General features: G+C 39.5%; 2 protein-coding genes across 2 annotated transcripts in view; one reads left to right on the top strand and one right to left on the bottom strand.

The window, feature by feature from the left end:
• thsd4 (thrombospondin type 1 domain containing 4) overlaps positions 1 to 24,499 on the top strand; it is a 52,168-nt gene extending 27,669 nt beyond the window's left edge. Inside the window, exons 8-18 of the mRNA XM_026174211.2 lie at positions 14,760 to 14,964; positions 17,473 to 17,648; positions 17,837 to 17,933; positions 18,107 to 18,298; positions 18,706 to 18,835; positions 19,260 to 19,464; positions 19,685 to 19,858; positions 20,555 to 20,728; positions 20,847 to 21,026; positions 22,128 to 22,272; positions 22,443 to 24,499. Coding sequence (XP_026029996.1) covers positions 14,760 to 14,964; positions 17,473 to 17,648; positions 17,837 to 17,933; positions 18,107 to 18,298; positions 18,706 to 18,835; positions 19,260 to 19,464; positions 19,685 to 19,858; positions 20,555 to 20,728; positions 20,847 to 21,026; positions 22,128 to 22,272; positions 22,443 to 22,585 — 1,821 coding nt within the window. The 3' untranslated portion in view covers positions 22,586 to 24,499. The remainder of the gene's footprint in view (positions 1 to 14,759; positions 14,965 to 17,472; positions 17,649 to 17,836; positions 17,934 to 18,106; positions 18,299 to 18,705; positions 18,836 to 19,259; positions 19,465 to 19,684; positions 19,859 to 20,554; positions 20,729 to 20,846; positions 21,027 to 22,127; positions 22,273 to 22,442) is intronic.
• Positions 7,979 to 8,866, bottom strand: LOC145428202 (uncharacterized). The gene is made up of 2 exons (XM_080300005.1): positions 8,715 to 8,866; positions 7,979 to 8,645 (listed from the first exon to the last, which is right to left on the bottom strand). Exon 2 carries the CDS (start codon positions 8,568 to 8,570, stop codon positions 8,097 to 8,099), a length of 474 nt encoding a protein of 157 aa, XP_080156131.1. The 5' UTR covers positions 8,571 to 8,645; positions 8,715 to 8,866; the 3' UTR covers positions 7,979 to 8,096.
• Positions 24,500 to 26,609: the final 2,110 nt, after the last annotated feature.

Below are 26,609 nucleotides of genomic sequence, written 5' to 3'. Positions count from 1 at the left end.
CCTGTATTTTCTGTGAATATCTATATGATATTAGACTGACCCCACTGCTCTACTTGCAAACACAACATTTAAAATCAACTCAATTCATATATTTAGTTTTCCTTTAGATAGTTTTATTTTGACTTTTTTGTAAACCAGATATGTTGACAAAACAGTAGAATACAATGATTTTACTTGCCACAAAGCCATTCACAGATAATTGCAAAACAATTGTCAGTTTCATCCTGATAAAACTGGCTGATAAATGTATTGCTGAGGAAACCCCCAAATATACTGGCTACATTAAGCACCCACTGTGAAGCATATATAATGCGTAATGAATGTTTTGAGGCTGATTTTTGTTAAAACCGGGACAGTAATTGACAGATGGAGACAACAGAGCAATCAGCTCATATTCAGTTTTTGAGTTCTTAAAGGCCACCTGAAGTCTCAGAGGCCCCCAAACAGAATATTATGGTTACAGCAGTATTGTGGTTTATATCACATACGTTTTACTGGCACACACTGCAAAATTCTGGCAGTATTTAGTTTGTTCAGCCCCTGTGATTAGTCTCTGTCTTTTTGTGGATGTTCTCAGCAGGAGCTGTTCAGAGTCTGTGATTCTCTTTCCAAAGCAGTTCTTCTAAATCAGGGCTGTGAAGTCAAGAGAAACTCTATACGTTTTAATGGCTGTAGATTGATCACACTTCTATTTCTGAGTGTTTTACAAGCATGGATGCCTTTAGTGAAGTAACTGTGCCCTTTGCTCTATAGTCTGTGAGGGCATTTTGTGGTTTGGATGAGGCTTCTTTTTTACTGTTGGGATCAAACATCTTGCCACTCTCTCTGTACATAAAAGGTTACAGATGTGCTTTCATGCAGTAGTCTGAAATCAAGTGTGGAACCTTGTAAATTAAAAAATAACATTTTGGTAAGTTGCTTATTTGTTTATTTTATCAGCAGAAACAGAAATGCAATGCAATTTGTATTTTTTTAAACCACAGGTGTTTTGTCCTTACTGCTTATCCAATGTTACAGTAAATACTTTAATTCCAGCTTGTCAGCCCATTTTGGTTGAACTTTTTTTGTTATTGATTTCAAAACATACTGTGTTTTGGAGAGTGGAAGGCTGAGTGATTATCATAAAAAAAACCCACTAGAGCTTTGGTTTCTATTTATGGCTTCAAACCAGCATATTCGAGATAGAAGCAAAATCTGAGAAAAAGTTCTAAACTGATCAAATCTGCAAGTATTGAGATATTGATGAAGTGATAGCTATATCTCTCTATAGATAGCTATATAGCTATCTATAGAGAGATATATATCTCGGGTCCTCTACCAGAGGCCTGGGAGCTTGAGGGTCCTGCGCAGTATCTTAGCTGTTTCCAGGACTGCGCTCTTCTGGACAGAGATCTCCGATGTTATTCCCGGGATCTGCTGGAGCCACTCGCCTAGCTTGGGAGTCACCGCACCTAGTGCTCCGATTACCACGGGGACCACCGTTACCTTCACCCTCCACATCCTCTCGAGCTCTTCTCTGAGCCCTTGGTATTTCTCCAGCTTTTCGTGTTCCTTCTTCCTGATATTGCTGTCATTCGGAACCGCTACATCGATCACTAGGGCCGTCTTCTTCTGTTTGTCTACCACCACTATGTCCGGTTGGTTAGCCACCACCATTTTGTCCGTCTGTATCTGGAAGTCCCACAGGATCTTAGCTCGGTCATTCTCCACCACCCTTGGGGGCATCTCCCATTTTGACCTCGGGACTTCCAGGTTATACTCGGCACAGATGTTCCTGTACACTATGCCGGCCACTTGGTTATGGCGTTCCATGTATGCCTTGCCTGCTAGCATCTTGCACCCTGCTGTTATGTGCTGGATTGTCTCTGGGGCATCTTTACACAGCCTGCACCTGGGGTCTTGCCTGGTGTGATAGACCCCAGCCTCTATGGATCTTGTGCTCAGAGCTTGTTCTTGTGCTGCCATGATTAGTGCCTCTGTGCTGTCTTTCAGTCCAGCTTTGTCCAGCCACTGGTAGGATTTCTGGATATCAGCCACCTCCTCTATCTGCCGGTGGTACATACCGTGCAGGGGCCTGTCCTTCCATGATGGTTCCTCGTCTCCCTCTTTCTTGGGTTTCTGCTGCCTGAGGTATTCACTGAGCACTCGGTCAGTTGGGGCCATCTTCCCAATGTATTGCCCACCGATGCCTTCTTGTTCCAGTAGCCCACTTTTCGTCAGGGTGCCCTGGTTCCTCAACACCTGACGCGGACCTTGTTGATCCGGGCGACGTCCGAGCCGGCATGCCTTCATATTTATCTGTCTCACTCATGTCTGCGGTAGGCTCGCTTAGCATAGGGGGTCTAGCCTTAGGACCCTTACTGGATACAGACGCCCCAGGCAGGAATCGAACTTGCGATATATATATATATATATATATATATATATATATATATATATATATAAAAATAAATAAGTGGCAATTGACCACTTGCTAAGAACATGCACTTTCTAGGTGACTGGTGTAACTATAATGAAAACACATTGATTGCACGAGTCCTCAACCCCAACTTGTCATGGCAGATGGCTGCCTCTCCCTGAGCCTGGTTTCTTCCTGTTAAAAATGAGTTTTTCCTTCCCACTGTTGCCAAGTGTTTGCTCTTAGGGGCTAATTGTTGGAGTTTTCTCTGTAGGGTCTTTACCTTACAATATAAAATACCTTGAGGCAACTGTTGTGTTTTGGTGCTTATATAAATGTAATTGAATTAAACAGAACTGAATATGATTGTTATCTTGAAATAATTAGGGTTAGAGTCAGTGGACAATCTCAGTTTGTTTCTTTTCTACCATGTACACTTAATGTTTAATTAAGCTTAAAGACGGGCTGTTCAGTGTTTTTTGTTTTTTTAAAGGAGAAACTTGTAAACGAACTCTTAAATACTGCATAAGCTTGATAGCTGGACACATTATATTGTGTTAAAAGACTCTAGCTTTCCCTTATAAAGTGACCTTTGCAGGTTTTTGTTTTTGTGCAAAGCTGTGTGATAAAGAGTGTTTGCTGGAAGTCTGTTTACTCAGCCTTTTGTAACTTTGGTTTTTAATGAATATGCTATCATCCAGCACTAGCTGTCACCGCAGGGAGAAATAGTAAACAGTGTATGAGGTATCAGAGTGGGTCTTTTTTTTTAACTGTAACTTGCTGCTTTATATTTTAATGCAATTAATATTCCTTGTCCTCCTTAACTAAGGCTCTGCTGGTAATAAGCTGAACAATAACAGCTTTTTGTTTTGGGGTTTTAAAGGACACAGAAAAGACTATCCTTCAGTCTCTTTAAATTCTTGTCTGAAATACTACAACCCCAAGGACACAGACATGTGGACAAACTCAAAAATAAAAACAAGGCAAACATTGTTTAGAGGACTGGCTTAGAGAAAAGCCATCTCTTTTTTTATAAACCAGATTTCCAAAACTAAAATAAATCTGCAAGTTTTGGTCATATTGTTGATTTACTTCCAGAAAAGTCTATTATTAAATATAGAAATTAGCATAAAGGTTAATGTGATCTGCAAAACAGTGAAGGAGGATTTTCTTTCTCTGTTGTTAAACTAAATTGTTTACACAGGAAAGACTAAATCATTCGGTCATGTCAGTTTATGTTTAAGATTGTCATGCGAGAGCTCAATAGTAATGTTAACTCCACAGATACAGATGTGTTTGAAGTGCTGACTGAGATAAAAGCAGTGTCGCAGGCCTTTCCTCATTAAAGCCAATTAAAGTTCCATAGCATCTTAACATGTGGGGGACAGATGCTACTATGGTCTGATGTGCGCTTTGTGTATTTTATTTAAATCCAAACCAAACCTCCAACCATATTTGATATCAATCTTTACAGATTTTTTGTTTTTTGGTCCTAGAAATGTTTGTACAATATCCATAATGTCATTTCCAGACACAACATCACGTCTTGAAATTACTTCCACTGTAAATTCTTTGTCGTTGGGATGATACTGCCTCTGTATTCTCAACCTGGAAGCCAAGTCGGGGCTGTATTGAATTTCCAGATGAACTTGAGCGTCACAGCTGACCAAGTCATGATCACTTCATTGGCCATTTTCCAAAGAATTTTACAACCTTTCTATGTGTGAATCTGTAGAAATGCCCAACATGTGCACCAAACAGGCTCCTTTAACCTTATGCTCATAAATATGTTTTACAGTACTGGACTAATTCCATCACAGGATGCAGTTTTATGTAAGAGTAGTTTTATTGTGAGAAGCGTCTTGGTGGAAAGCACGATGTCTAATTCATTGTCAGTTAAAGAGTTAAAACCTCCACTTTTGTGTCAGTTTTGTTTACACAAGTGTTAGTAATATTGCTTTGGTATATTTGGTATAATGAAAATAGAGAAAAGGAGACAGCAGTTCATGGCTCACAGTATTGTTATTTTGCTTTTCTTTTGGGGTTGATAGGAAAGCTGAGGGAAAAACTGCCAAAACACAGGTTAAAAGGTTATGGTGGGGATCCAGTGTGGATTCATGTGGATTAAGACTTGGGGGGGCTTAACCACCGCAGCCTCTCCAGACTGAGAAAACATCCTTTTATTCATAACCGCCTCCATTACATTTTTTTTTTCTCTGCAGAGTTTGGCCCAGCAAGATGTGAGTTATTCAGGGTAAGAAAGTCAGACCTGAGAGTTGTCATTTTAAACTCAAATTGCCATAAAAAAAAAACCAACCGCAGAACAATGTGATACAGCCACTATGTCACCCTCTGGCTTATGACCGTCATTGTTTGATGCTCTGATTTCTTTTTATTTGTTTTATGGGTTTTTTTTCAAGCCTGGAGGAAGCATATTTTCAAGTGGAGTTCTCCGTTATCAGCTAACACTATAGCTTAAAACAATAACACAGTACATATATCGACTGTGGGTGCGTCCTACAGGCGTGTGTATCGTACAAATAAAACAAATAAAACACTAGAATTTTACTCACTAAAACAGAGCACAGGGGTCTTGTACCGCCTGACTACACAGTGTGACAAATTATTTGTCATATCATTATTTTAATGCTAGCTTTTGAAACCAGTCTCAACTGCTATTTCAAGGAACTGCAGTTTTACTCACTTTAAGGTTTTTTCGCTTTCTTTTCTTATAACTTGCTGCCAGCTGTCTGTGCTTTCTGCCGACCCTTTTATGTACTGTTGAAGTCAAAATGCTTTACTGCATTCATATCATTAAACAGAAAGAAGAAAGCTATAGGAATGACATAAATATCATACTTGCAGTAGCTGTGTCCATGCTATCTGTGTAAGACAGTTGGACAGAATTTACTTATATCTGGACATAACAAATAAACAAGTCTTTGAAGCTGAAATATGCAAATTTATATTGGCAATGCATAACATGTAAATCACTGTGTTATGTTGAGCCTAAAACTGAAAACACATCAATGGACCTCATGTAGTCTCCTAGATCCTAGTTGGTATAGTGCAGCTGCCCACATCTGGATGCTACGTTGCAGTGTAGCTCGGTGGTCTAGCCGCAAGCATGTGCTGCTGTAAGTCAGTCTGTCACCCCAGGACTGGATGTGTCTGTCAGCTGCAGATGATTCTGTCTCAGCACCCTAAACACCATCTGACAATGTGCAGAAACTGGTGCCTTTGTTTTCCCAAGCTTGGAGCTTTGTAGTTCGGGTAGTTTGTAAGAAATAAGATGTAGGCCACTGCCTTCTATAAGCCTGTTAATGTCAAGAATTTATTTCATGTGAGTAAATCATGATGTTGAGAAGTAAGCATCATTTCAACCAAGGATTAAATTGCTTTAAATGTGTTGTCAGGCTCCAGACATGTGTCACAAAGAGCTGTTATCCCTGTTAATATGTGGCAAACTTTCAAAGTGCAAAAACACAAATAACCCTGCCTGGCGAAACCTCACAAAAGATTTAGTTTCTGCAGCAGTTACAGTGTTTTTCTGCTTTGAGAGGTTCCTCTGCCAAGGAGTGCCTGTTTTCCATGACATTTCTTTTCTTTTTCTTTTTTCTTTTTTCTTTTTTTTTGTGTCCCGTTTGGATCTTTAGCCATCAGAATTGATGTCTTAAGGCCAAGAAAGATGCCAAGCGGATTTATTTTACCAAGTGGATCATCATGGCCTTGCCATATTGGTCCATTTGATTGACCTTTATTATAATTATGAATTTATTTTAATTTCGGTTGCTACAAACGGGACAGACATGACTGGGGGATAGGACAGGGAGAAAGAATGAAAGAAAGAGAGGGAGAGAAAGAAAACCAAAGGGGAGAAGAGACGGTGAGAAGGGGGGAAGAAAGAAACCAAAAAAACCCCACAAACAAACAAAACACCTGGATCACCTGTGTGGAGAAAAAAAACAGAAGAGAAAGCAAACAAAGAGCAACATAATAAAAAAAACAGCACCATCACAATAAACTAGCTAGCAGTAGATAACAGTAGATACTAAATAATAAATGATATTGTGCAGCACGCACGATAGACAGCGCACAGTGTGCTTTGAGGCAGCAGCCAAGAAAGGTGTAGTCCGCATCAGTGAACACCCGTGTGTACACCTGTGTGCACATCTGTGTGGATCAGCATGCTTGTATTCCAAAGGTTTCTCCATGTAACGATCTGCTAGGGAGTGTGGGGAGCCATAGCCCCGTCCACCAGGGTATGAAGCAGGTATGGAGGAGATCCAGGCCCCAGATATCCAGAGGCCCCAGAGTACAAGGACCCGAGGAGGACCACCAAAGTGGTGGGGTGGGGGGGAAACCGTGCCACCCTCCTGGGAAGAGCTGAGTAGAGCCCCAAAGGAGAGGTCATCCCGCAGCTACGGAGCAGAGACCAGAGGGGGTTGCAGTGGCGTGCCCGCGGGCTCTGCCGGCAGCCAGCTGTGCCAGAGAGGACCGAGCTTCAGGCCCAGAGGCCAGAGGCCTGAGGGCACCCCACCCCCCGGAAGGAGCCCAGCCGGGCCACAGGCGCCCGGCCCCGCCAATCGGCCACCAGGAGTGAGCCGGTACAGCCCCAGACGACAAAGACCACCAACACACCAACGTCTGAGGGCATCAGCCACCGGCAGGGAGTGTGGTGAGGGGAGATAGGCCTTCGTACTTTAGAGGGCCTGAGATGTACCCAGAGAGGTTGAGTCTAAGACCCAACCTGACATATAGACACAGACGAACAGGCGCACGCGGACACAAACGGACACAAACAAAATTGAGGGTAGGGCACCAGCGCCAGAGGTGGGTTGGAGTACACCGACCATCCTCTGGATGCTGTAAAACGTGCCCACCCCCACCCCCACCCCCATGACATTTCTAACTTGATTTACTACAGTACAGATGAGCTACATCTAGCACTGTTGTTAATTTCAGGATGATATCATTCAGAGCATTAACTTTTTATTCATAATGTGTAGCCACAAACCAGGCCTCCAGCATGGATATTATTGCAAGGTAATTGTAAAATTATGCCAGCTGCTATTAGGAAGAAAATATCATTTCTTTGCACTCTTCGCAAATCTGATATTTTATTCATTCGCTCCCTCTAAACATGTATTGCCCTTACAGCTGCGTGGCCTCTGTAAGAGCAAAATTGCAACAAACTGATCATGGGCACTGTGTTAATCATTTACTGTATTGTCCCTTTATATCCTTTTAACACTAGGAAGGCCCAGGCTTCTACCTTTCTACCTTTAAAACCCGGAGAGCAGCCAAATGGCTGGTAGGCTTTTAGCTAAGCTTTAGCTTCAGGCAAGTGGAAGCTAAATTGGCTAGTCATTCATATGTAAATTGGGTTGTTACCTGGGAATTCTGGAGGGAGGGGAGTGGGGGTGTGTGGATGAGGGGGTGGGGGAGCTGCTAAAAGCGGTGAGCTTCCTTTTGTTTCATCTTGATGCATTCTCAATCATCCAGGGAAACAAATCTCCAAAAGTCACCAACTTGGAGTGTTTCAGTTTGCCATCTTAGGGAGAAATCAACACACATGGGTGTAGGTCCTTTGTTGCTGAGATTTATTGATAAAAACAGTACAAAAAATCAACCATTTGTACACATTTTTACAAATAATTATAAAAAGTGAGTGAGTACATTTCAACATTTTCAGCAATCACTCACAATCCTGGCACTGCCATGGTATCTGTAGTCTGCATTTACCACATGTGTATCTGTTGCAGTGAACACATCGCACAGTGGCATGATTGTTCTTGCAATTGTGTTTGACCTGACACATGGCTCTTTTTCCAGGGCTCGGTGTGGAGGGTTGTGTCAAAGGCAACTGTTCTTTTCTTGCCTTCTTCGCAGCTACATGAGAGTGAGCTAACTCCCTTGCAAGCTCCACCAGGAAGTCCACCCGTCTTTCCTTCGTCCCGGAGCATGCTTGATACAGCACATGTGCATTCAGTGCTGCCATGTCAATCATGTTATAAAACACGGCAACTGGCCAGCGCCGTGTTCCTCTGCGGACAGTGTACTCCCGAACCATCTGGTCCATCACATCCACGCCACACTTTGTTTTGTTGTAAAGGGTGACAGTGTTTGGCTTCCTTTTGGTAGTGTTATCAGTCTGAACCACGCCGTGCATGCTGCTAAGAATATAGACTGTCTTCTTCCGTTTGGCCGCATACGCCGTCAGCGTGGCAGCAGAGGTTGAAAACACCTAAGAAATAAGATAAATTGTTATTTCCATAGCACTTTTACACACAATGAAAGGGAGACAGGTCCCCACCTGTTCTTCACGCCACACTGTGCCATCTTTCGCTGTCTCAGTCCCCAAACAAGCTCTCTTTTTAGGTGGAGAAGCAGTCTCCTCATCTGCAGTGTGAACAAATTCAAATTGTGAGCAATGGGAAGGTCCAGTATCTCCTCCTTTTTCACATCGCTTTCACTTGCGCAAAAACTTCTTAGACGGAAAACCACCATCCTCGGCACAGTCAACAAGATTCGCAGGGAAATTCCTCAATCCACTAGACAGACAGATCGCAATGAATTCACCACTCAGGTATGTTGCAGGTCTTTTCTGGTTCTATGTTTATGTGTTTCATTGTGTGTAAAAGTGCTATGGAAATAACAATTTATCTTATTTCTTAGGTGTTTTCAACATCTGCTGCCACGCTGACGGCGTATGCGGCCAAACGGAAGAAGACAGTCTATATTCTTAGCAGCATGCACGGCGTGGTTCAGACTGATAACACTACCAAAAGGAAGCCAAACACTGTCACCCTTTACAACAAAACAAAGTGTGGCGTGGATGTGATGGACCAGATGGTTCGGGAGTACACTGTCCGCAGAGGAACACGGCGCTGGCCAGTTGCCGTGTTTTATAACATGATTGACATGGCAGCACTGAATGCACATGTGCTGTATCAAGCATGCTCCGGGACGAAGGAAAGACGGGTGGACTTCCTGGTGGAGCTTGCAAGGGAGTTAGCTCACTCTCATGTAGCTGCGAAGAAGGCAAGAAAAGAACAGTTGCCTTTGACACAACCCTCCACACCGAGCCCTGGAAAAAGAGCCATGTGTCAGGTCAAACACAATTGCAAGAACAATCATGCCACTGTGCGATGTGTTCACTGCAACAGATACACATGTGGTAAATGCAGACTACAGATACCATGGCAGTGCCAGGATTGTGAGTGATTGCTGAAAATGTTGAAATGTACTCACTCACTTTTTATAATTATTTGTAAAAATGTGTACAAATGGTTGATTTTTTGTACTGTTTTTATCAATAAATCTCAGCAACAAAGGACCTACACCCATGTGTGTTGATTTCTCCCTAAGATGGCAAACTGAAACACTCCAAGTTGGTGACTTTTGGAGATTTGTTTCCCTGGATGATTGAGAATGCATCAAGATGAAACAAAAGGAAGCTCACCGCTTTTAGCAGCTCCCCCACCCCCTCATCCACACACCCCCACTCCCCTCCCTCCAGAATTCCCAGGTAACAACCCAATTTACATATGAATGACTAGCCAATTTAGCTTCCACTTGCCTGAAGCTAAAGCTTAGCTAAAAGCCTACCAGCCATTTGGCTGCTCTCCGGGTTTTAAAGGTAGAAAAGCCAAATGGCTGGGCTCTGGGCCTTCCTAGTGTTAATATAATGTTAAACTCATTAAGAGACTTATAAGAATTTAGTTGCAATGTTTTGATAAAGGTTTTAGTTACAATAACAATAAAGAGTAGTGTATATGAGCACATGTGACATCAGATTTGCATATTGACTCTTTTAAACACTTTATAACTTCAATAATCATTATTTTACATTAACAGTGCACAACGTGTCTCTGCAGTACAGTGTACAGATTTGCTCACTTTGTATTTTGGTTTTCTGTGCCAAAACTGTAGATAATTCAAATCCATTTACTGGTTTTCTTTTCTTGTTATCATCCTAATTTCTAGGAAGTTGTTGTTGAAACAAAGATACAGCACTGTGTGGTGATAAATCCACTGCAAATTATCACCGTGGTGCCAAATTGTAGACTAGAATGTTTAGCAGCTTACTGGCGGATATAGCAGGACATTTGTTCTATCTGTAATTATTTTAAATTGACATTTAACTTCATAAAATAATTTTATTGCTGTAGTTCAAAAATGAGAATTTTTAATCTACACTAATGGCTTCTGTGGGTTTTTTTGTTTTGTTTTTTTGTTGTTTTTTTGTTTTTTTACAAAATGTTCATTTTGATTCTCAAATTCTGCAAATATATATGGATTAGTCAGTTACAGACATAGATGTATACCTTTTTAAGTCTAGTCTGTCACCAGTTTTTTAGTCATCTGGTTGTTAGGTTAATTAAAACAGTGTACAAAAAAGATCCAAAAATAATATATATCTAGTAATGTCCTGCTCTAAACTATAGATCAGGACACACTCCCTTGTTGGCCTCGTATACTCTCTATACAGTACTGTATACTGACGGGAGTTTAGATAAACTGGAATATTAGAAAAAGCAGCTGATTATGGTGGTCTACAGTCACTGTTATCACGTGGTTGATGTTTAAAATTGATAATTTTTTAGGTCAATAATTATAAGATAATTAATATAAAAATTGTTTAAGAAATACTTTAAGTCACAGGAAGCCATTTTTGGGTTTGTTTAATAAAAAAGTATATTGTACTCATAAATGTACATTGTTAATTATGGCTTCCAACAAAATGATGCATTAATTGATCCATTCTCATTAACTTGGAATGAATCCATTAAAAATACAATGGTAGGGGTGCTGGTTTGTTCCACGTTGCCCACCATCAGCGCCTGAGATGGGCATCACTGTTGTATTATTATAGAAAGAAAGAAGGTATACTTCCTCTCTGCATTTAACCCATTCACTCAGTGAAGCAGTGGGCAGCAATGTGTAGGGACGGTACCTTGCTCAGGGGTATCTCAGGGTAGCCATTCAGTGGATTCGGACCACCGACCTTCTGATCATGGGGCTTCTACCCTACCTACTGAGCTTTCCCTGTTAATAGAGTGTTAACCTTACAGTATACAGTGCCTCAGGGCAGTTGTTGTTGTAATTTGGCACTATATAATTAAAACTGAATTTAATTGAATTGTTCTGCCTAATGGCTCTTTATGTATGTGACTAGATAGGTAGAAACGTTCTAGGTAAAGGTAAAGGTGTAATTGAAGAGCATTGGACTCCTTAAAGAATTTGAACCGTCTGTCCAAAGTAAATAGACGTGAACACACATTGACAGCTGACAGCAGATCGAAAGCCTTCCCTCAATACAGATAAACAGAGCTCTACAGACGCCACCATAGCTAGGATTATGCACTTTAATTGAGAGGGGAAAACAGAATTTAGGTGACTGCAATCTGCAGTCTACTGACATCTAGTGGTGAGATTTTACACACTGTAACGTTTCTATTTTACATACTTCTACTACAAAATCGACTTAATAACAAATCTAAAATAGAATTATATATATTGTCTTGACCTATTAAAAACATAAATAATCATCTGATGACAGCAAAGTTATAAAGCTGGAATATGAACAATAATACTACTTTTAATGAACAAACAGTGTCATATATGAGTGGCCGTAAGAAGAAGACATGTATTGGCTATGCAATAAAGCATTAAAGCAAAGGAGTACAATAGATTATTGGGTTCAAGAGGTTAATGTCTCTGCATTTACATGACGTCATTAGTGTTTTATTATTTATTTATATTAAATCATTTTAGGATTTTCAGTCATGACCACAATACTAAGCAGTGGGTCCTGAGGTCTCTGCTCTACTGTTTTTCAGTATTCAAATATTAAAGCTGCAGCGAGAAGTACATTGAAATATAGGCCACTAAGGATAGACTTGCTGTTCAATAAGAAAGAGACTAACTTCTCAGGCTCACTTCTCAGGATCTGTGTCTAATTCTAAATGTCTTGTTGTGTTTTCTGGGAGTAGATGATATCTCCAGTGACAAGTGCCTTTGGCAAAACTGTGTAGAATTCAGTTTGTTACAGAAAACTCTGCAATGTGATGACTTTAACCCAGCTGCATTGCGTGGGAAAATATCATCAGGATCTGCTTTAAGATGATGCTGTTTTCAGTGTTCATGAGTTAACTTAAGGTCGACTCCACTGTCCTGACACATGTAACCATTTCCAGATGAAGGTGGGCTTTAGCGACATTTTCAAAATCCTGTTACAGTTCCACTAAAAACAGGGTGGTTTTCCTCAACAGATGGCACAAACCACCCACAGAGAGAAGGCGAAAAAAACATTGACGTGTTCTCAGAAACTAGGGTGAGGTTTAAAAGTTGTCTCTTTTTTTTTAACAGCCACACTGAGATTTCTGTTTGAGTTTAACTTGTAGCAGCTAGTGATATATAGATGTTAAAGATGTATTAAAATGTCACCGTCTTCACATCATTTTGATGGACTCATGTTTGTCAGAAAAGTATGCAGAGCAATGTTAGTGCTTTGTACAACTTACAAGACCAAAAAAACCTTGATTTTAATCGAGATATCGATATTGAGAAATTCCTTACCTTTCTAATATGTGTACAGAGTGTAGAATCTCTTGGCCCTTCCTCATATCAGAAGAATGAAAATCCTGGTTGTTTTTACATCCACAGTCACAATATATTACACTAACTATTCAGATTTGAAGTCAATAAATTCTCCACTCCTACATTAACGTGTTTTGGTTTAAACATTTTCCCATCCAAACGTCCACAGATAACCTCTCACCATGTCAGCATCTGTTTTATGAGAGGAACTTTTTTCCCTTTTTCAGGCAAATGCTGCCTCGCTTCTATAATGGTGTTGTTTTAGTTTGAAGGGATTTACGATGAAAATGGAGATGCAGAGGAGATATTCATTCATTGGTAGTCATTTAAACAGACAGCCCTACTTGACTCCATTTTAATTTGTTTTCCATGGTAGATATGCTGTGCTGTAGCCAGTTTAAATGTCCTCAGATGCGTTTTACCATATATTATGCATTTCGTTACAGCCAGATTGTAGCTTTTGAATTGCTCTGTATTCGTCGATCTGTAAAGTGAGATCATAAAGTGCAACGGTGCTTCTCTGAATGTTATTCTGTTATGTTTAGTGATTTTCATACAGAGTTTCCAACATAATTCCATGCTGACCACCAAAGCTTTTGGGAGTTTTATTTAAAAAAATTTCAGCACTCTTAGTTTGCTGTTCTTTTCTCCCATCACTTATTTCCTGTGTTGAAGAAGGCATTTCATGTTTGCTTTGGCCCAGCTGATGCTTTGGCCAAGAGCTGACTGGCCTGCTATGGGTGGGAGAGAGCAAGAATTTCATTTTGAGTTCACCCCCTTAGTCCACCCATGGCCACTATTTCTTCTTCCACCTCTCCGTTCTCTCTCTTTTCATCACTTTCTTATACCCTTCTCCACCTGTTTCTCCATTTTCCACTGTGTTTCTGTATTTTCACTGTTCTGCAACTGATTTATGGTGATCTATTTCTGCAAAATCCATGGGGATGATCCTATTTTTTTCTTATATACTTCCTTTATTTTTGTTTAGATCATTTCACTACAGGAACATATGTGAAATGGTGAAATCGACCAGTATTGGTCTTCTTCGTTGAGGGTTATATTTAACAGTTTTTTATGCTGAGTGGAGTATGCTGGGGTTACACCAAGTGGAATGCATCAGCTGCATCTGTGAATTTACATTAACGCCTGGTGAAAGTTGTAATCTGATTTAGAGTTTTGAAGGTGGCTCTTTCGTGTCACAATTTCTTTCCCTACCGTTATGTTGGTAAATGTGGTTGTACTGGACTTAAGCTTGTCAGACATGCTAAAGCTTAGCATGTCTGACTGTACGGTAGCGCACTGCAACCAGTTTTGACTTCTGGGCCACCTGTTTAACAGCGACAGACTTTTACTGCTGCTTTGACTCAATTTATGGATTGCTGATGTTAACTGTTCTATTTTTACTGTGACCAAGTATCCTGTAATTTATTGCCACCAGTGTGATGAAGAAACCTCATACTGTCGAGAGGAAATTTGCCATCAATTCAGAGGCTGTCATTCCAAAACGATGCCTTCTGGAAAGTAACGATGATCATGCTAATTAGCCTTTCTTATGTTATAGTTAAGTAAATGACTTCATTGTGTTTATTTAGCAGATTTTTTGATCTATATGATCTGTGTTTATTCTGCATAATCTCTGTTATTCCTATTTTTTTCACTAAAAATGTTTTATGATTAGCACACTTTACTGCTCTTTCACTAAGTAAAGATTATCACTATATCTCATTACCTCATTACTTCTCTCTCTGTCCCGCAGAGTCTAGGATGCGATGAGTATCTCGGATCAGGAAGGGTGGTGGACAAGTGTGGCGTGTGTGGAGGTGACAACTCAACCTGTAGGCTGGTTTCAGGAGTGTTCAAACATAGTTTATCCAAGATCGGCTATCACAAGATAGTGGAGATCCCAGAAGGAGCCACCAAGATCAATGTTACTGAGATGGTGAAGAGCAGAAACTACCTAGGTGGGTGGTAAACATACTCACAGGATACTGTGCTGTGGCTGTACTGACGAAGAATAGCCAGTTAGTGCAGTTTTGTCTTCTTGCTCATGGCTGGTTTCCTTAATTTTATTCTAGCTGCTGTATTGCAGCTGGGTGAATGTATAAGTTAAGTTTAGCATTTTAGCCAACAGAACTGCTTTAGCATTTCACTGTTTTGATTATGAGCACTAACAAGTAATTTAAAGCACCTAAATTAAAATTACACCCTTTTCCCCACTTTTTTGTTACTCTTTATTAGTTCAGCATTCGTTCAGGCAGTCAAGATCAGTCATAATCTTCAGTGGATCTCAGCTATGCTCTATATCAACTAATACACTCTGTGTTTTAAGCTGCATTAGCCTGACCACAGTTGTGCCTGAAGTCGCGTTGTAACTCCCCTCGACTCCATCTTCCTTTCATGTTCTTTCGGGGCCATACCTGTTGTCACTGAAGCCTGATGTTCTGTACAGTCTTACAGCTGGTATCTCCTCCTGTGGCTTTGTGGAATTGTGGAGACGTGTGCTCTCCTAATAGAGCCAAAGAGAGTGTTATTTCTTTCTACAGTAATTTAAATGTTCTTTTGACTACAGTGGCCCTGAATGACCTGTAATCTAAAAGCCCCACCTTCCTCCATAGTGCTTACTCCTACTCAGTCTTTACTCTCTGCCATGCTGTGCTGGGCATATTCTTTATTTAAACGCAGATGCCAAATATAAAAATGTTTCCGTTCACATCACATTATATTTCATTGCATATGTGACAGCTAAATGAATTATGTTTGGGAAAAAAATAACAGAGATCGTTTCTTAGCAGCACATCAGTCATACTATAATAATATTTTGACATCTGCTAGTTTGCTTGAGAAAAGAGGTTTTAGGTATTAGTTGCTAAAACTGTGTGAACAGTATAGAAATGCTTGAATGTTGGCCATATACTTTAAATAAGAGGCCTCTAAGAGTGCTTGTCGTTGGTAACTGCTAATTTAGCTGTCTCGCAGCAAATAGAGCATTTTAGTTTCCATCCTGGTTTACAGTTTCATTAGTCACAGTTTGCTGCAGAGTTCTGCTTTCAGCAGCTCAGAACATACGTCAGAAAACCGCCATCTGCCATGCGTAGTGTTACATGTATGACACCAGTGAATAGAAAGTCATGAAAAGAAATCATTAAATGATGAATGTGAGAAATGTTTGTTACATTAGCACTAAATAAGCCTGAGCAGGTAGGAGCTGTTTTGTTACATTTGTTTTATTAAACAGCATTTTGCTTTTTAGGATTTCTTTGGCCTTATGCCTATATCGCCACCCACTGTGTCTTAATGTTGTTTAGTGGAGCCTTTGAGTGACCCACACTTTTTACTGAGGTGCAACAGTGGGACAGTAGAGGCTTATTTATTCAGAAATGGCTGTTGGAATGTCAGACATTGTTTAATGAGAACCTTGCCCTGACTCAGCATTGGGTTTAGAGGAAGAGGAGAGCAGTCCTAGTCCACCCCACCACCCCCCATCCACCCACCCGCAACTGCTTTCCCTGAGGAAAGTGCATAAACATGCTTTCATCAGAGGATCTTACCCTTCAGGACTCACAATCTTTTTTAATTAAAGTGCGGAATTTCACCACCCAATAAAAAACTGGAAACATTAAGACGACGAATTCAGTGGCTGTCTTTCAAACCCCAGCTGCTTAGATGCCAAGTATGCTCAGCTTTCTTTAATTTGAACTGACCATTTATATACACAAGTACACAGAGTTATGTACAGACAAAAAATACTAGTATTTATATGAAAAACTTTGCTGCACCTTATACAGCATTTACAAACTCTTCATTCTTCATTCACACATAGCAAGAAAAAAAACGTGTGTTCTCTAAGTGGATATGTTTTCAGTTTAAAAATCTGTGGCACATTTATAAAGGTAAAATAAAGAGGAATGATCTGAAGGTGTTATGCATTGAATTTATAAAAAGATTACACAGTTCCAGGGAGCAACATATGTTTTAAAATGCAAACGAGACTAGAATCAGGCAGGAGCCATCAACTATATCCTCATCACGTCCCTGATTTTCCCTTCAATAGGCCTTTGTTCTACGCTCTGCATCTCTAATAGTGCTTTTAGTTGTCCAAACACTCTTTTACAAGCCTGTCTAATGTTACACTTCTAATGTCTTTCTAATGGCCCTTTTGTATTTAATCCATGAAATCAGTGGAAAAACCTCTTGGGAGATTTTGTTACAGGATTTGCATGAAAGATTTGCCAGCACAAACAGATTGTCACATTTGAAAAAGACATTGCTCTGAAAGTGCATGTGAGAGCTTTTATTCAGTTAGCTACTGTAATTACCCTTTTGGGTTTGAGCTACTTTTAAAAAGAATACAGATCCCATTATGCCAAATAGTTTTACATTAAACAATAATTATATAGAAGAGCTTTTTGGTTACATGTTTTTCTCATGTGTTTGTCAGTCTTGATTGTCAGTCTCTCTGTGTCTACCAGCTTTGCGAAGCCGATCAGGGCGATCAATCATTAATGGAAACTGGGCAATTGACCGGCCAGGAAAGTATGAGGGTGCAGGGACCATGTTCACCTACCGCCGACCCAATGAAATCAGTAGCACAGCTGGGGAATCCTTTCTCGCTGAAGGCCCCACAAATGAGATTCTGGACGTTTATGTGAGTAAAAAAATCAGCTTGAACCCCAAGAAAGTTACGGTGGTGGGTCTCCTTGTTTTTTTTTTTTTGTTTGTTTGTTTTGTTTTTGCTGACCTGAGAAACGGTGTAAAATTTTGAAAGTGCAAATGTTGAAAGGCTTACAGTTCTGTTTTGAAATTGTTGTCTAAGTCTCATCTACTTTCACTCAGATGATCTTCCAGCAGCCAAATCCTGGTGTTCACTATGAGTACATTCTCCCATCTGAGAAGCTCGTGAGCCCTCAGCAACCAAGCCGCAGGCCGGAAGGTAAATAAGACCCACTTTTGGCCCCTCCTACTGTGTACAAACGACCAAGCAAACAACCAGTGGAGAAAATAACTTTTAGATAAATTAATAAGTGCGTGTTCGTTGCAGGCCTATATATAGCTAGCTATATCTATCCATAGAGTATATCAAATTGATGACACTTCACATCTTAGGGAATGCTGTGAATGGACAGGATGGATACGACCAGCAGAATCATCAGGAAAACTTTAATCCAGCTGGCAGTGGAAGATATTCGCCTCCTCCCACTGAAAACCAGGTACCCTCCGTACAGCCACCCAGACGTGAGAGAGAATACAACTGGAAACTGACTGGTGCTACAGAGTGCAGTGCTTCCTGTGGTAAAGGTCAGTTAAAGAAGTTTATGTTGAGCTTTTTTTTTTCTTTTTAGTTACAGAGAGAGTAATAAAATAACAAAACGGTGAAAAAAGTTTGCTTGAGGTTTTACAGTTGTTTTTTTTTTATGTGTATATATATCTGTTTGTGATGCAAGTCTGCATTTATATGGCATTAAAATTATGTTACATCCAGTTATCAATTATGTAAAAATTATGTGTCTCCATGTGCATGTTAAACTATACCTAAAGTCAAAACTCAAAAGTTGCATTGCTAAAACATTAATCATTTGGTCTTTATGACATTGAGTAAAATATGACTTTACTGAACTTTTAATTGCACAAAAGATTTTCCCATGCGGTATATACAACAATCAAAATTTGTTTCAGGAGTTAGTGCCTAAATTTCTACTTTTTAGGTTTCAGATATTCCATCTTTCACTGTGTCAACCGGCTGACTCAGGTCCAGGTATCGGACTCTTTGTGTGACAGCAGCAGCCGACCAAGTCCACAGGAAGAGGCCTGCAACTTGCAGCCCTGCCCAGCATTGTGAGAAATTTATCCTCTGTTTCTAGAGTGCAAATTGCAGACGTCTAAATTTAAAAAGTGTTTTTTATTCTACATGCAAGTTGACTTAATAGTATGCATGTACGCAATGAAGCCTTAATATAAGCTGTAAATATCACCCCAAGGTTCAATCCTTTAAGCAAATTTTCTATCCAGGCATTTCAGATCACACTGAGAGATGACGAGGAAGAATGTATTTTAAATTTTACCATCCATGTGGAAATATTCATACAATTTTTTATAAACTGTTGTTTTAAAATATAGAAATTGATGATTTTCAGGTGAACCAAGTTTTTTACATCCTCTTAATTTTGTACAGTTTCTGTCCCTAAAGGAACAAATCACAGAAAATACAACAAATGAATGTCGCATTTTGGACACTAATGCTTTTCATTTTATTTAATAGCTGGGATATTGGAGAATGGTCAGAGTGCAGCAAAACCTGCGGTCTGGGCATGCAGCATCGGCAGGTCTTGTGTCGCCAGGTTTACGCCAACCGCACCCTCAATGTCCACACGAGCCGCTGTCGACACCTGGAGCGGCCTGAAACTGCCAGTACCTGCCAGCTAAAGATCTGCAGTGAGTGGCAGATTCGCTCAGAGTGGACTTCTGTGAGTGGCAGCAGTCAGACTTAATTTAACTTACAAGACTTTTCTGAACTGACCCTGAAGTTATGAAAGTTATCTTGAATCTGTACTCCTGTTCTCTACTCTTATATCTTATATCTAAATTGAGCAAATAAGCACACTCATGAAAAGAAAATGGTACAGTCTCCTTAGCTATACATACCTCCATAGTACAACACTATCCATGTAGTATGTATCTTCATAGTGCTCTGTGCCATGTGGGCTGGGTCAGAGGTCACGAGAGGTACACTGTGTCAGCAATGTGGGCGACTTTGTTCCTGATGAGGAGTGCAACATGAATCTGCGGCCCAATGATGTGGAGAACTGTGATATGGGAGCTTGTGCCAAGAGCTGGTTCTACACTGAGTGGGGCAACAGGGTAAGTGTCAGCAGGAGACACAGTAACTTTCATTCATTTCTAATAACAGAGCTAGTCTTTGTATACAGAAGGTCTGTCTTCATCACTCAAGTAGCTATTCTTGATGGCCAGCTGATATAGATACCTTTTGATGATTTTGGCAGGGAAACATACAACTAAGGTCAGGTAGAAAGTTTCATGCCTATGAGGAAAACTATGAGAAAATAAAATTAATAAAGACAGTGGTTGCCACGCGATCATAGGCTGTGCTTTAGGCTGTTCCTGCTTTCAGGTTACATTGCATGACTTTTGTAAGCAGCAGAACAGATTAGCCATGAACAAATATTAAGTTCTTGCAGGGAAAGGAAGACCTCGGTGGATGACATGAGAATCCAACAGAAGCACGTGTTTTTTGTTTTACAGTGATGATACCATTTAACTTTACGGCAATACAATAGGACTAAAAGAAGAAAGTGAATGACTTTAATTTTGCAGGATTGCCTAGATTCCTCTTGATTTGAAACATACGAACTACAAAGCCAGCTAAGATATGAAGTTTCAAAGTGGGCACAGTTAGGTTCTCTATTTCCTCCTCACAAACTCATACCACCTTTGCACACATTTGACTTGTGTGCGTTCTCTTTAATGTATTTTTCACCCTATGTTTCTACTTTGTGCAAAAATTTGACCTAAACTCTAATACGTTTTGCTCCACAGTGCTCAGCTGAATGTGGTATGGGTGTACGGACACGGGGAGTTCTCTGCCTGACCAACCAAATCAGCAGTCTCCCTCTGGAAGGATGTGGCAGCGAACGGCCCGCAGACTCTCAGGTCTGCAACAACGGTCCGTGTGAGAATCGAATTGAGTGGTTCACAGGACCCTGGAGCCAGGTATGAACACAACTGGAGGTTACATTGTACGTACGGGGAAGTTGTCAGATATGTAGGACTTTACATTAATATGTCACATGGGTTTTTCTTTCCTGATTTTGTGTTTAACTGAACATAGTGCTCTGCAGAGTGTGGCACCGGCACCCAGCAGAGGTCAGTGGTGTGTTTGATGAAGTCAAATGAAGGATTCACTGTCATGCCACCATATGAGTGCTCATCCCTGGACAAACCTCTCAGGCAGCAGAGCTGTAGCCTCAAGGCCTGTGGAGCAAAGTGGTACCACACTGACTGGAGTGCTGTGAGTAAGATATAAAACCCTCTATCACAGTTTAGATGCTTAGAATCCTCACAGTGCTTAAAACGACTGATAAGAAATCACTTTAAATCTATCGTAGATGGTTGTTTGAGTTGTACATAAAAGTGGTGTAGGCACAGTGATGTCACTCATTGGTTTGTGGGCACTTTGTTTTGAACCCTTAGGTACTTTTTTAACCGCATATCACAACTGGTAGATCTGTCTCTGTGGAGACTTCATAGCCAATAGCAGCGACTTGCCAATCACACATAGCCCTGCTCTAAAGCCAATCCTATTTATGTCATTTATTTTACTCTAAATAGTAATGAATGTCAAGCCTTATTAAAATTTCTTGAAACTTGCCCGTGAGATTGCAAACTCGTCAGGATTTTGAGTTTATATATATTATATATTATAAATTATTTTTTCTTGGCTTTTATACTATCTGTCTTTTTAAAGTAGAGGAGTCGCTCCCTGCTGTTCATTAAAAAGATTGCAGGTTTTAGCCCCTTTCCCATTCCGAGAGCTAACTATCTGTGAAAGCTAGCTGATGAGTCTCCTGATTAATAGGTAATAAGTAGGTTATAAATATAGGTTATAAATAAGATTTATAACCTATATTTATAGGTATCTTATTTTATAATAAGATTTATAACCTACTTATAAATACTTATAAATAAGTAGGTTATAAATCTTTATTTGCTATGTACCATTTTTGTTACCGTTTAATATGTAACAGTTTTATTTAAACCCTCTAAAATGTGTCCTGGTGTTTTTGACATTAAATAAATGTAAAGTTTAATTAATACTAATTAAAGGACATCAATAGCACAATTTCCCTTGAACCTTTCTTTTCAGGATTCTGACTGGTCAGATTTAACTGACAGTACCCAAGCAGCCCACTAAACTCGGATTGGTGCCTAGCATCACCTTTTTACATCTGACACCTCAAAACCAGATTATCCCATTTTCCCTATTAGAAATTTAATTGAAATAGTTGATCAAATTTTGATCGTAATGTTTAGAATATTCGCTGTGATATCCTCACTGACTTTAGGGCAAGCATATGAGAATGATTACTGTCACTGACTCTTGCTCTTCAAGTGCTCCAAAACATGTGAAGGAGGTTTCCGTGTGAGAGAGGTGCGCTGTCTGTCTGATGACATGCTGTCCAGAGAGGGCTGCGATGTGCAGTTGAAACCAGAAGAGAAGGAGGACTGCAACCCAGAGCCCTGCATACCTCTGATAGGTCAGTCAATGGTTTATACGATTGACCTGAATGAATATTTATTGATGATTTTTAGCATCAACACATTGTGAGCATAATAAAGGGAATGTCCTCCCAGTTTCCCTGAAACTCTGTGGCTCCACTGCCATATCTTTATTGAATTATATTATCAACTCTTATTTTGTATTCAGATGAGAACTGCAGAGACAAATACTTCAACTGCAATGTGGTGGTCCAGGCTCGCCTCTGCGTGTATGATTACTACAAGACAACATGCTGTGCTTCATGTTCCCGGGTGGCCCACAAACAGTCGACCTATCGCCGACAAAGCTAGCGCTCTCTACCAGGGTCACTCCGCTCCATGGTGGTCCAGAGTCAGTACCCCCTGGAGGCCCTCTGGTCCTGTGGCAGCTGGGAAGAATAGACTGGCTGGACCTTGCCTAAAATAGGCACTTGTTGTTTTTGCCAACTGTGGAAAGTGAAGAAGGGACATTTTTGTTGGTTTATTTGAAGACAGCTGTTATGAGGGAAAAATGGTGTGTGCCAAGAATCCACTCACTGCAGATGTCAGCTGTGGTGAGAGGCATCAGTATCAAAGTGGAGAATCTAAAACACTTAAAGGATTTGATCTGTGTCTTATTCAAAGAATCCCTCTTCTTTGCTTCAGTGGGAACAGTTTGCAGGTACTGTTTACCGACAATGACGCTTGTGGATTACTTATGAAGAGGAGAGCACGAGCTGACTGTGTAACATGGACCATATATGGTTACACAGCAGAACTCAGATTTATGGCAGTTAATGTAATCGCACATGTTGTCAGTTATTTCGCATCCACTGCTGACCAAAGATATGTAACCTCACCAAACTGCCAACAGTAGCAGATCACCACCTTTTCCTGAAAAACAAATACTGTGCACCTTCCCTGCTGCCAATTGCATATATTTGACTGTTTTCTGGCAAACCATGTCTTTTTCTCCCTACACAGCTACGAGGTCCAAAAGCAGCCTATGTAATATGTATGTATAAATGTATGTATGACAATGTGAATGATAAAAAAAAAAATGGTTTTCAGGCTTCTTGGACAGCCCAACACTCTGCCAGTAACTGAAGAGAAAGAAAAATCTCCCTCTTTATTTATTTGTGTGGTTCCCTGTTGTTACATGAACCACCCGTGGCCTCTTTTTAGCTGTGGTGATAAAACTTTTGTTGCCTTTAAACTAGTCACAACTTTGAACTCGGTGTAGGCATTTCACAGCCTGCTGGATGACAGAAGCAGATAATCAGAAAACTTTTGCATTTTTGGAGAGTTGAAACTAACTGTACATATTTCTTTATTTCTAGTGGGATATGATCATTCCACACTGTGTAATTCCTATGAAAAAAATATACTGAATTATCTATAATATATTATTTACATTTGACTCTAAAGAGAAATCATTTCAATGTTTTACAGTTCTTGATATGGTGATACATACATCTGGTTTGCATTTATAGTAAATCCTTATTAGTGACCAATCTTTTTCTACCATAAAACAGCCATTTTCAGTTTTGTACAAAAGTGCACACAGTACCTCTGAAATGCTCGGCTCTTGTTGTAAATGCTATTATTGTTTCCCTCCAAGAAAGATTAACTTACCTCTGATTCATAAGTACTGTATCCAGATATTTTGCAGATATTTTCCTCTATCAGAGAAATAACTATTTTGAAGTGTCAACATGATGGCATGATTTCTTTTAAATCTTAATTCAATCATGAAACAACTGAATTAAGTATTCAATATATGACTGCAACTAATAAAACATCTGTATTTGCTTTATTTTAGATCCCAGCTGTTCCGATGTTAATTTTCTTGAGGAAATTTTCTCTAATAGGCAGTAGACTTTTCAGCAGCTTTTCCTTGTGAATCAGTTTCACATCACATTGTGCATTCTTTTTTTGCAGCAGTTAGAGTTTGGCATGTAGACCCTGAGCTCAGCACTCCCAACAAATATAATCAGCACAGCACAGAAATTGTGGTAGATCCTGGAGTGATGGAGAAGGAGCAATGCACTAATTACTTATAGTCTTTCCTATGAAGATATTAACACTTTAAAACATTGAGCTTAAGCATAAGCATTGAACTTGCAAAAGTGTTTTTGTTTTGTTTCTGGTCGATTGAAAAGATTAACAGGTTTAAACTAATGACATTTCACTCTGCCATCTAATCTGTATTTATTGTATTACTGTAAATAAAATTAGTGAAGCAAATTATTGCTCACAATATGAGCCATTAATATATCCACTGACTTAGCCCTGGTTCACAGCATTTTTCTTCTGCTAGTACGCATTCAGTAACTCCAGTGGAGCGACAGCGTTTCTGTATTTAGCTGTCGAAATTGTGGAAGTGTGCAAAAATCACCACAGAATGAAACCATCTGTATTCAGAGCTCAAACAACATCTAATCTTCCCCTCACTCCTGCCCTCATCATGAACTTCTTCCTGCAGCTTGACCCCTTTTTATTGCCCTCTCACTTCTGCACCAATCTTTTCTCTATTATTGATGACACATCAAAATTCCAGGAACAGAAAAGTGCTTTCATCCTCTACTGTCTTGAAACATTGGCTATTAGAGGAATATTTACTGACTACATGTTGTGATGCAGACAACCATAGAACTGTGTTCTGTTCTAACCTCAGGGTAACCTCCTACGTCTTGCACATTGGCGGTCAGTAGGTGTCTTAGACTATGAGGCATGAATACAGAGCCCACGGTGAAACTTCATTATATCCTCCAAACTGCCATACAGAATAATGGTCTCCACAATCTCTTCCGGGTGAATTCTTAACCAAGTGCAACCTTTACCCAGTCTGTGTATGCATGAAGTACTCTTGTACGGTCAGACTACAAACTTCTTAAATAAAGAGCAGAAACCCATTTAACTTCTTTGGAAAAAAAAACTAAAATTAAATTATTTCATATATAGACCATGATGCAGGGATTAAATCTTTGCTTAACCAGTGCATAGTATCATAGGGGAGCTGCTGACAAATACAGTTGACAAGATAATAATGACCTCAGGTATAAAAATTTGATAAGACAAACAAATACGTAATACAATTTTACCAGACTGTACATTACTGTAATATAGTGTATGACTTTATTTTGAACATTTTAAAATAATACAACAATATATATAGAAAATATAATACTTATTTTTTATTTATACTTTCTTTTAATCCCGGCTCCTTCAGTAAATAATACACACTTTTTCTTTTTGTTCATGCCCCACCCTATCATAAATCCTTTCTTACAATTTGTTACATGTATTTGGTTGTATAACTCCATTAACATATAAATTTACAGATATTTAATACACATACACACAGATATTAACTGTAAATGGCACAGTAGTAGTTATAATTAACTATTTAATTTAACTACAGTTTTGTTGTAAATCAAAATATTGTCCAAATTATTTTTTTAAACAAAAGTTATGATTTCCATTAAGTTGCATATTGCATTTTTAGAATTGTATGCCTCTAAAAAAGAGTGGCATTTATTAAGAAAATGTGATTTGCAGGACTCTTTCAAATCAATTTTTAGCTAATAAGCAGTTAAAAAATGATGTTTTGTTTGTTTGGACACAAATATGCCACGTTGATGCAAGACAACTTTTCTTTTGAACAGTTTAACTGGCACATGAAACTGTGTGAAATTTTGCTATAACTGGCGTATTAATACTTGAGTTCCCAGTAAAAATGTGTTCTGCAAGGTCACAGTAGCCCTGCCCAGATCATTTCATTACTGAGGTCGAGTCAGCATTTGTCTGAAATCTGAATAAATATCTGAATAATTTTCCACATCACTAAGTGACAATGTGTTCTGGGATTAAAACAATTAAATAAAGTATTTCAGTCCATAATCATATGGATTGCAGTCCTTTAAGTGATTAAGTCTTTCTTAGATTTTAGTAAAAAAAAGAAAAGAAAAAAGAATCCAACAACTATGCCTCTGTTTTTTAAGCTCTCCATGACCGAGAAAAACACTCCAAGAAATATTCATTACTTGTGGCCTTCATTCTAAGACCAAACTATGACTAGAAGCAACATCTGAAAACACTTCTTCCATGACAATGCTGTGTGCTGACAGTTAAAAACCTTATGTCCCACAGATATTTGATTACGACAAATCCCTCCAGTAGTGTTCCAGCTTTCTGACAAGCTGAAAGGTAGAAAAAAAGCTAAAAATAAATAATAATAATTTATCAAAGGAGAGATCAGAGAATACATTTCTTTTTTTTATAAAGGATTTATACTGTCCTCTTCCGCCTCCATTCTTTTTAAAAATTAATTCACTACTCAATCTTTTATCATCAC

Source organism: Astatotilapia calliptera, chromosome 1 (genome assembly GCF_964374335.1).
Source record: "Astatotilapia calliptera chromosome 1, fAstCal68.1, whole genome shotgun sequence".
In the NCBI taxonomy this organism is placed as follows: domain Eukaryota; kingdom Metazoa; phylum Chordata; class Actinopteri; order Cichliformes; family Cichlidae; genus Astatotilapia; species Astatotilapia calliptera.
Note: the sequence above shows the minus strand (reverse complement) of the source record. Positions and strands in the feature narration are given on the sequence as shown.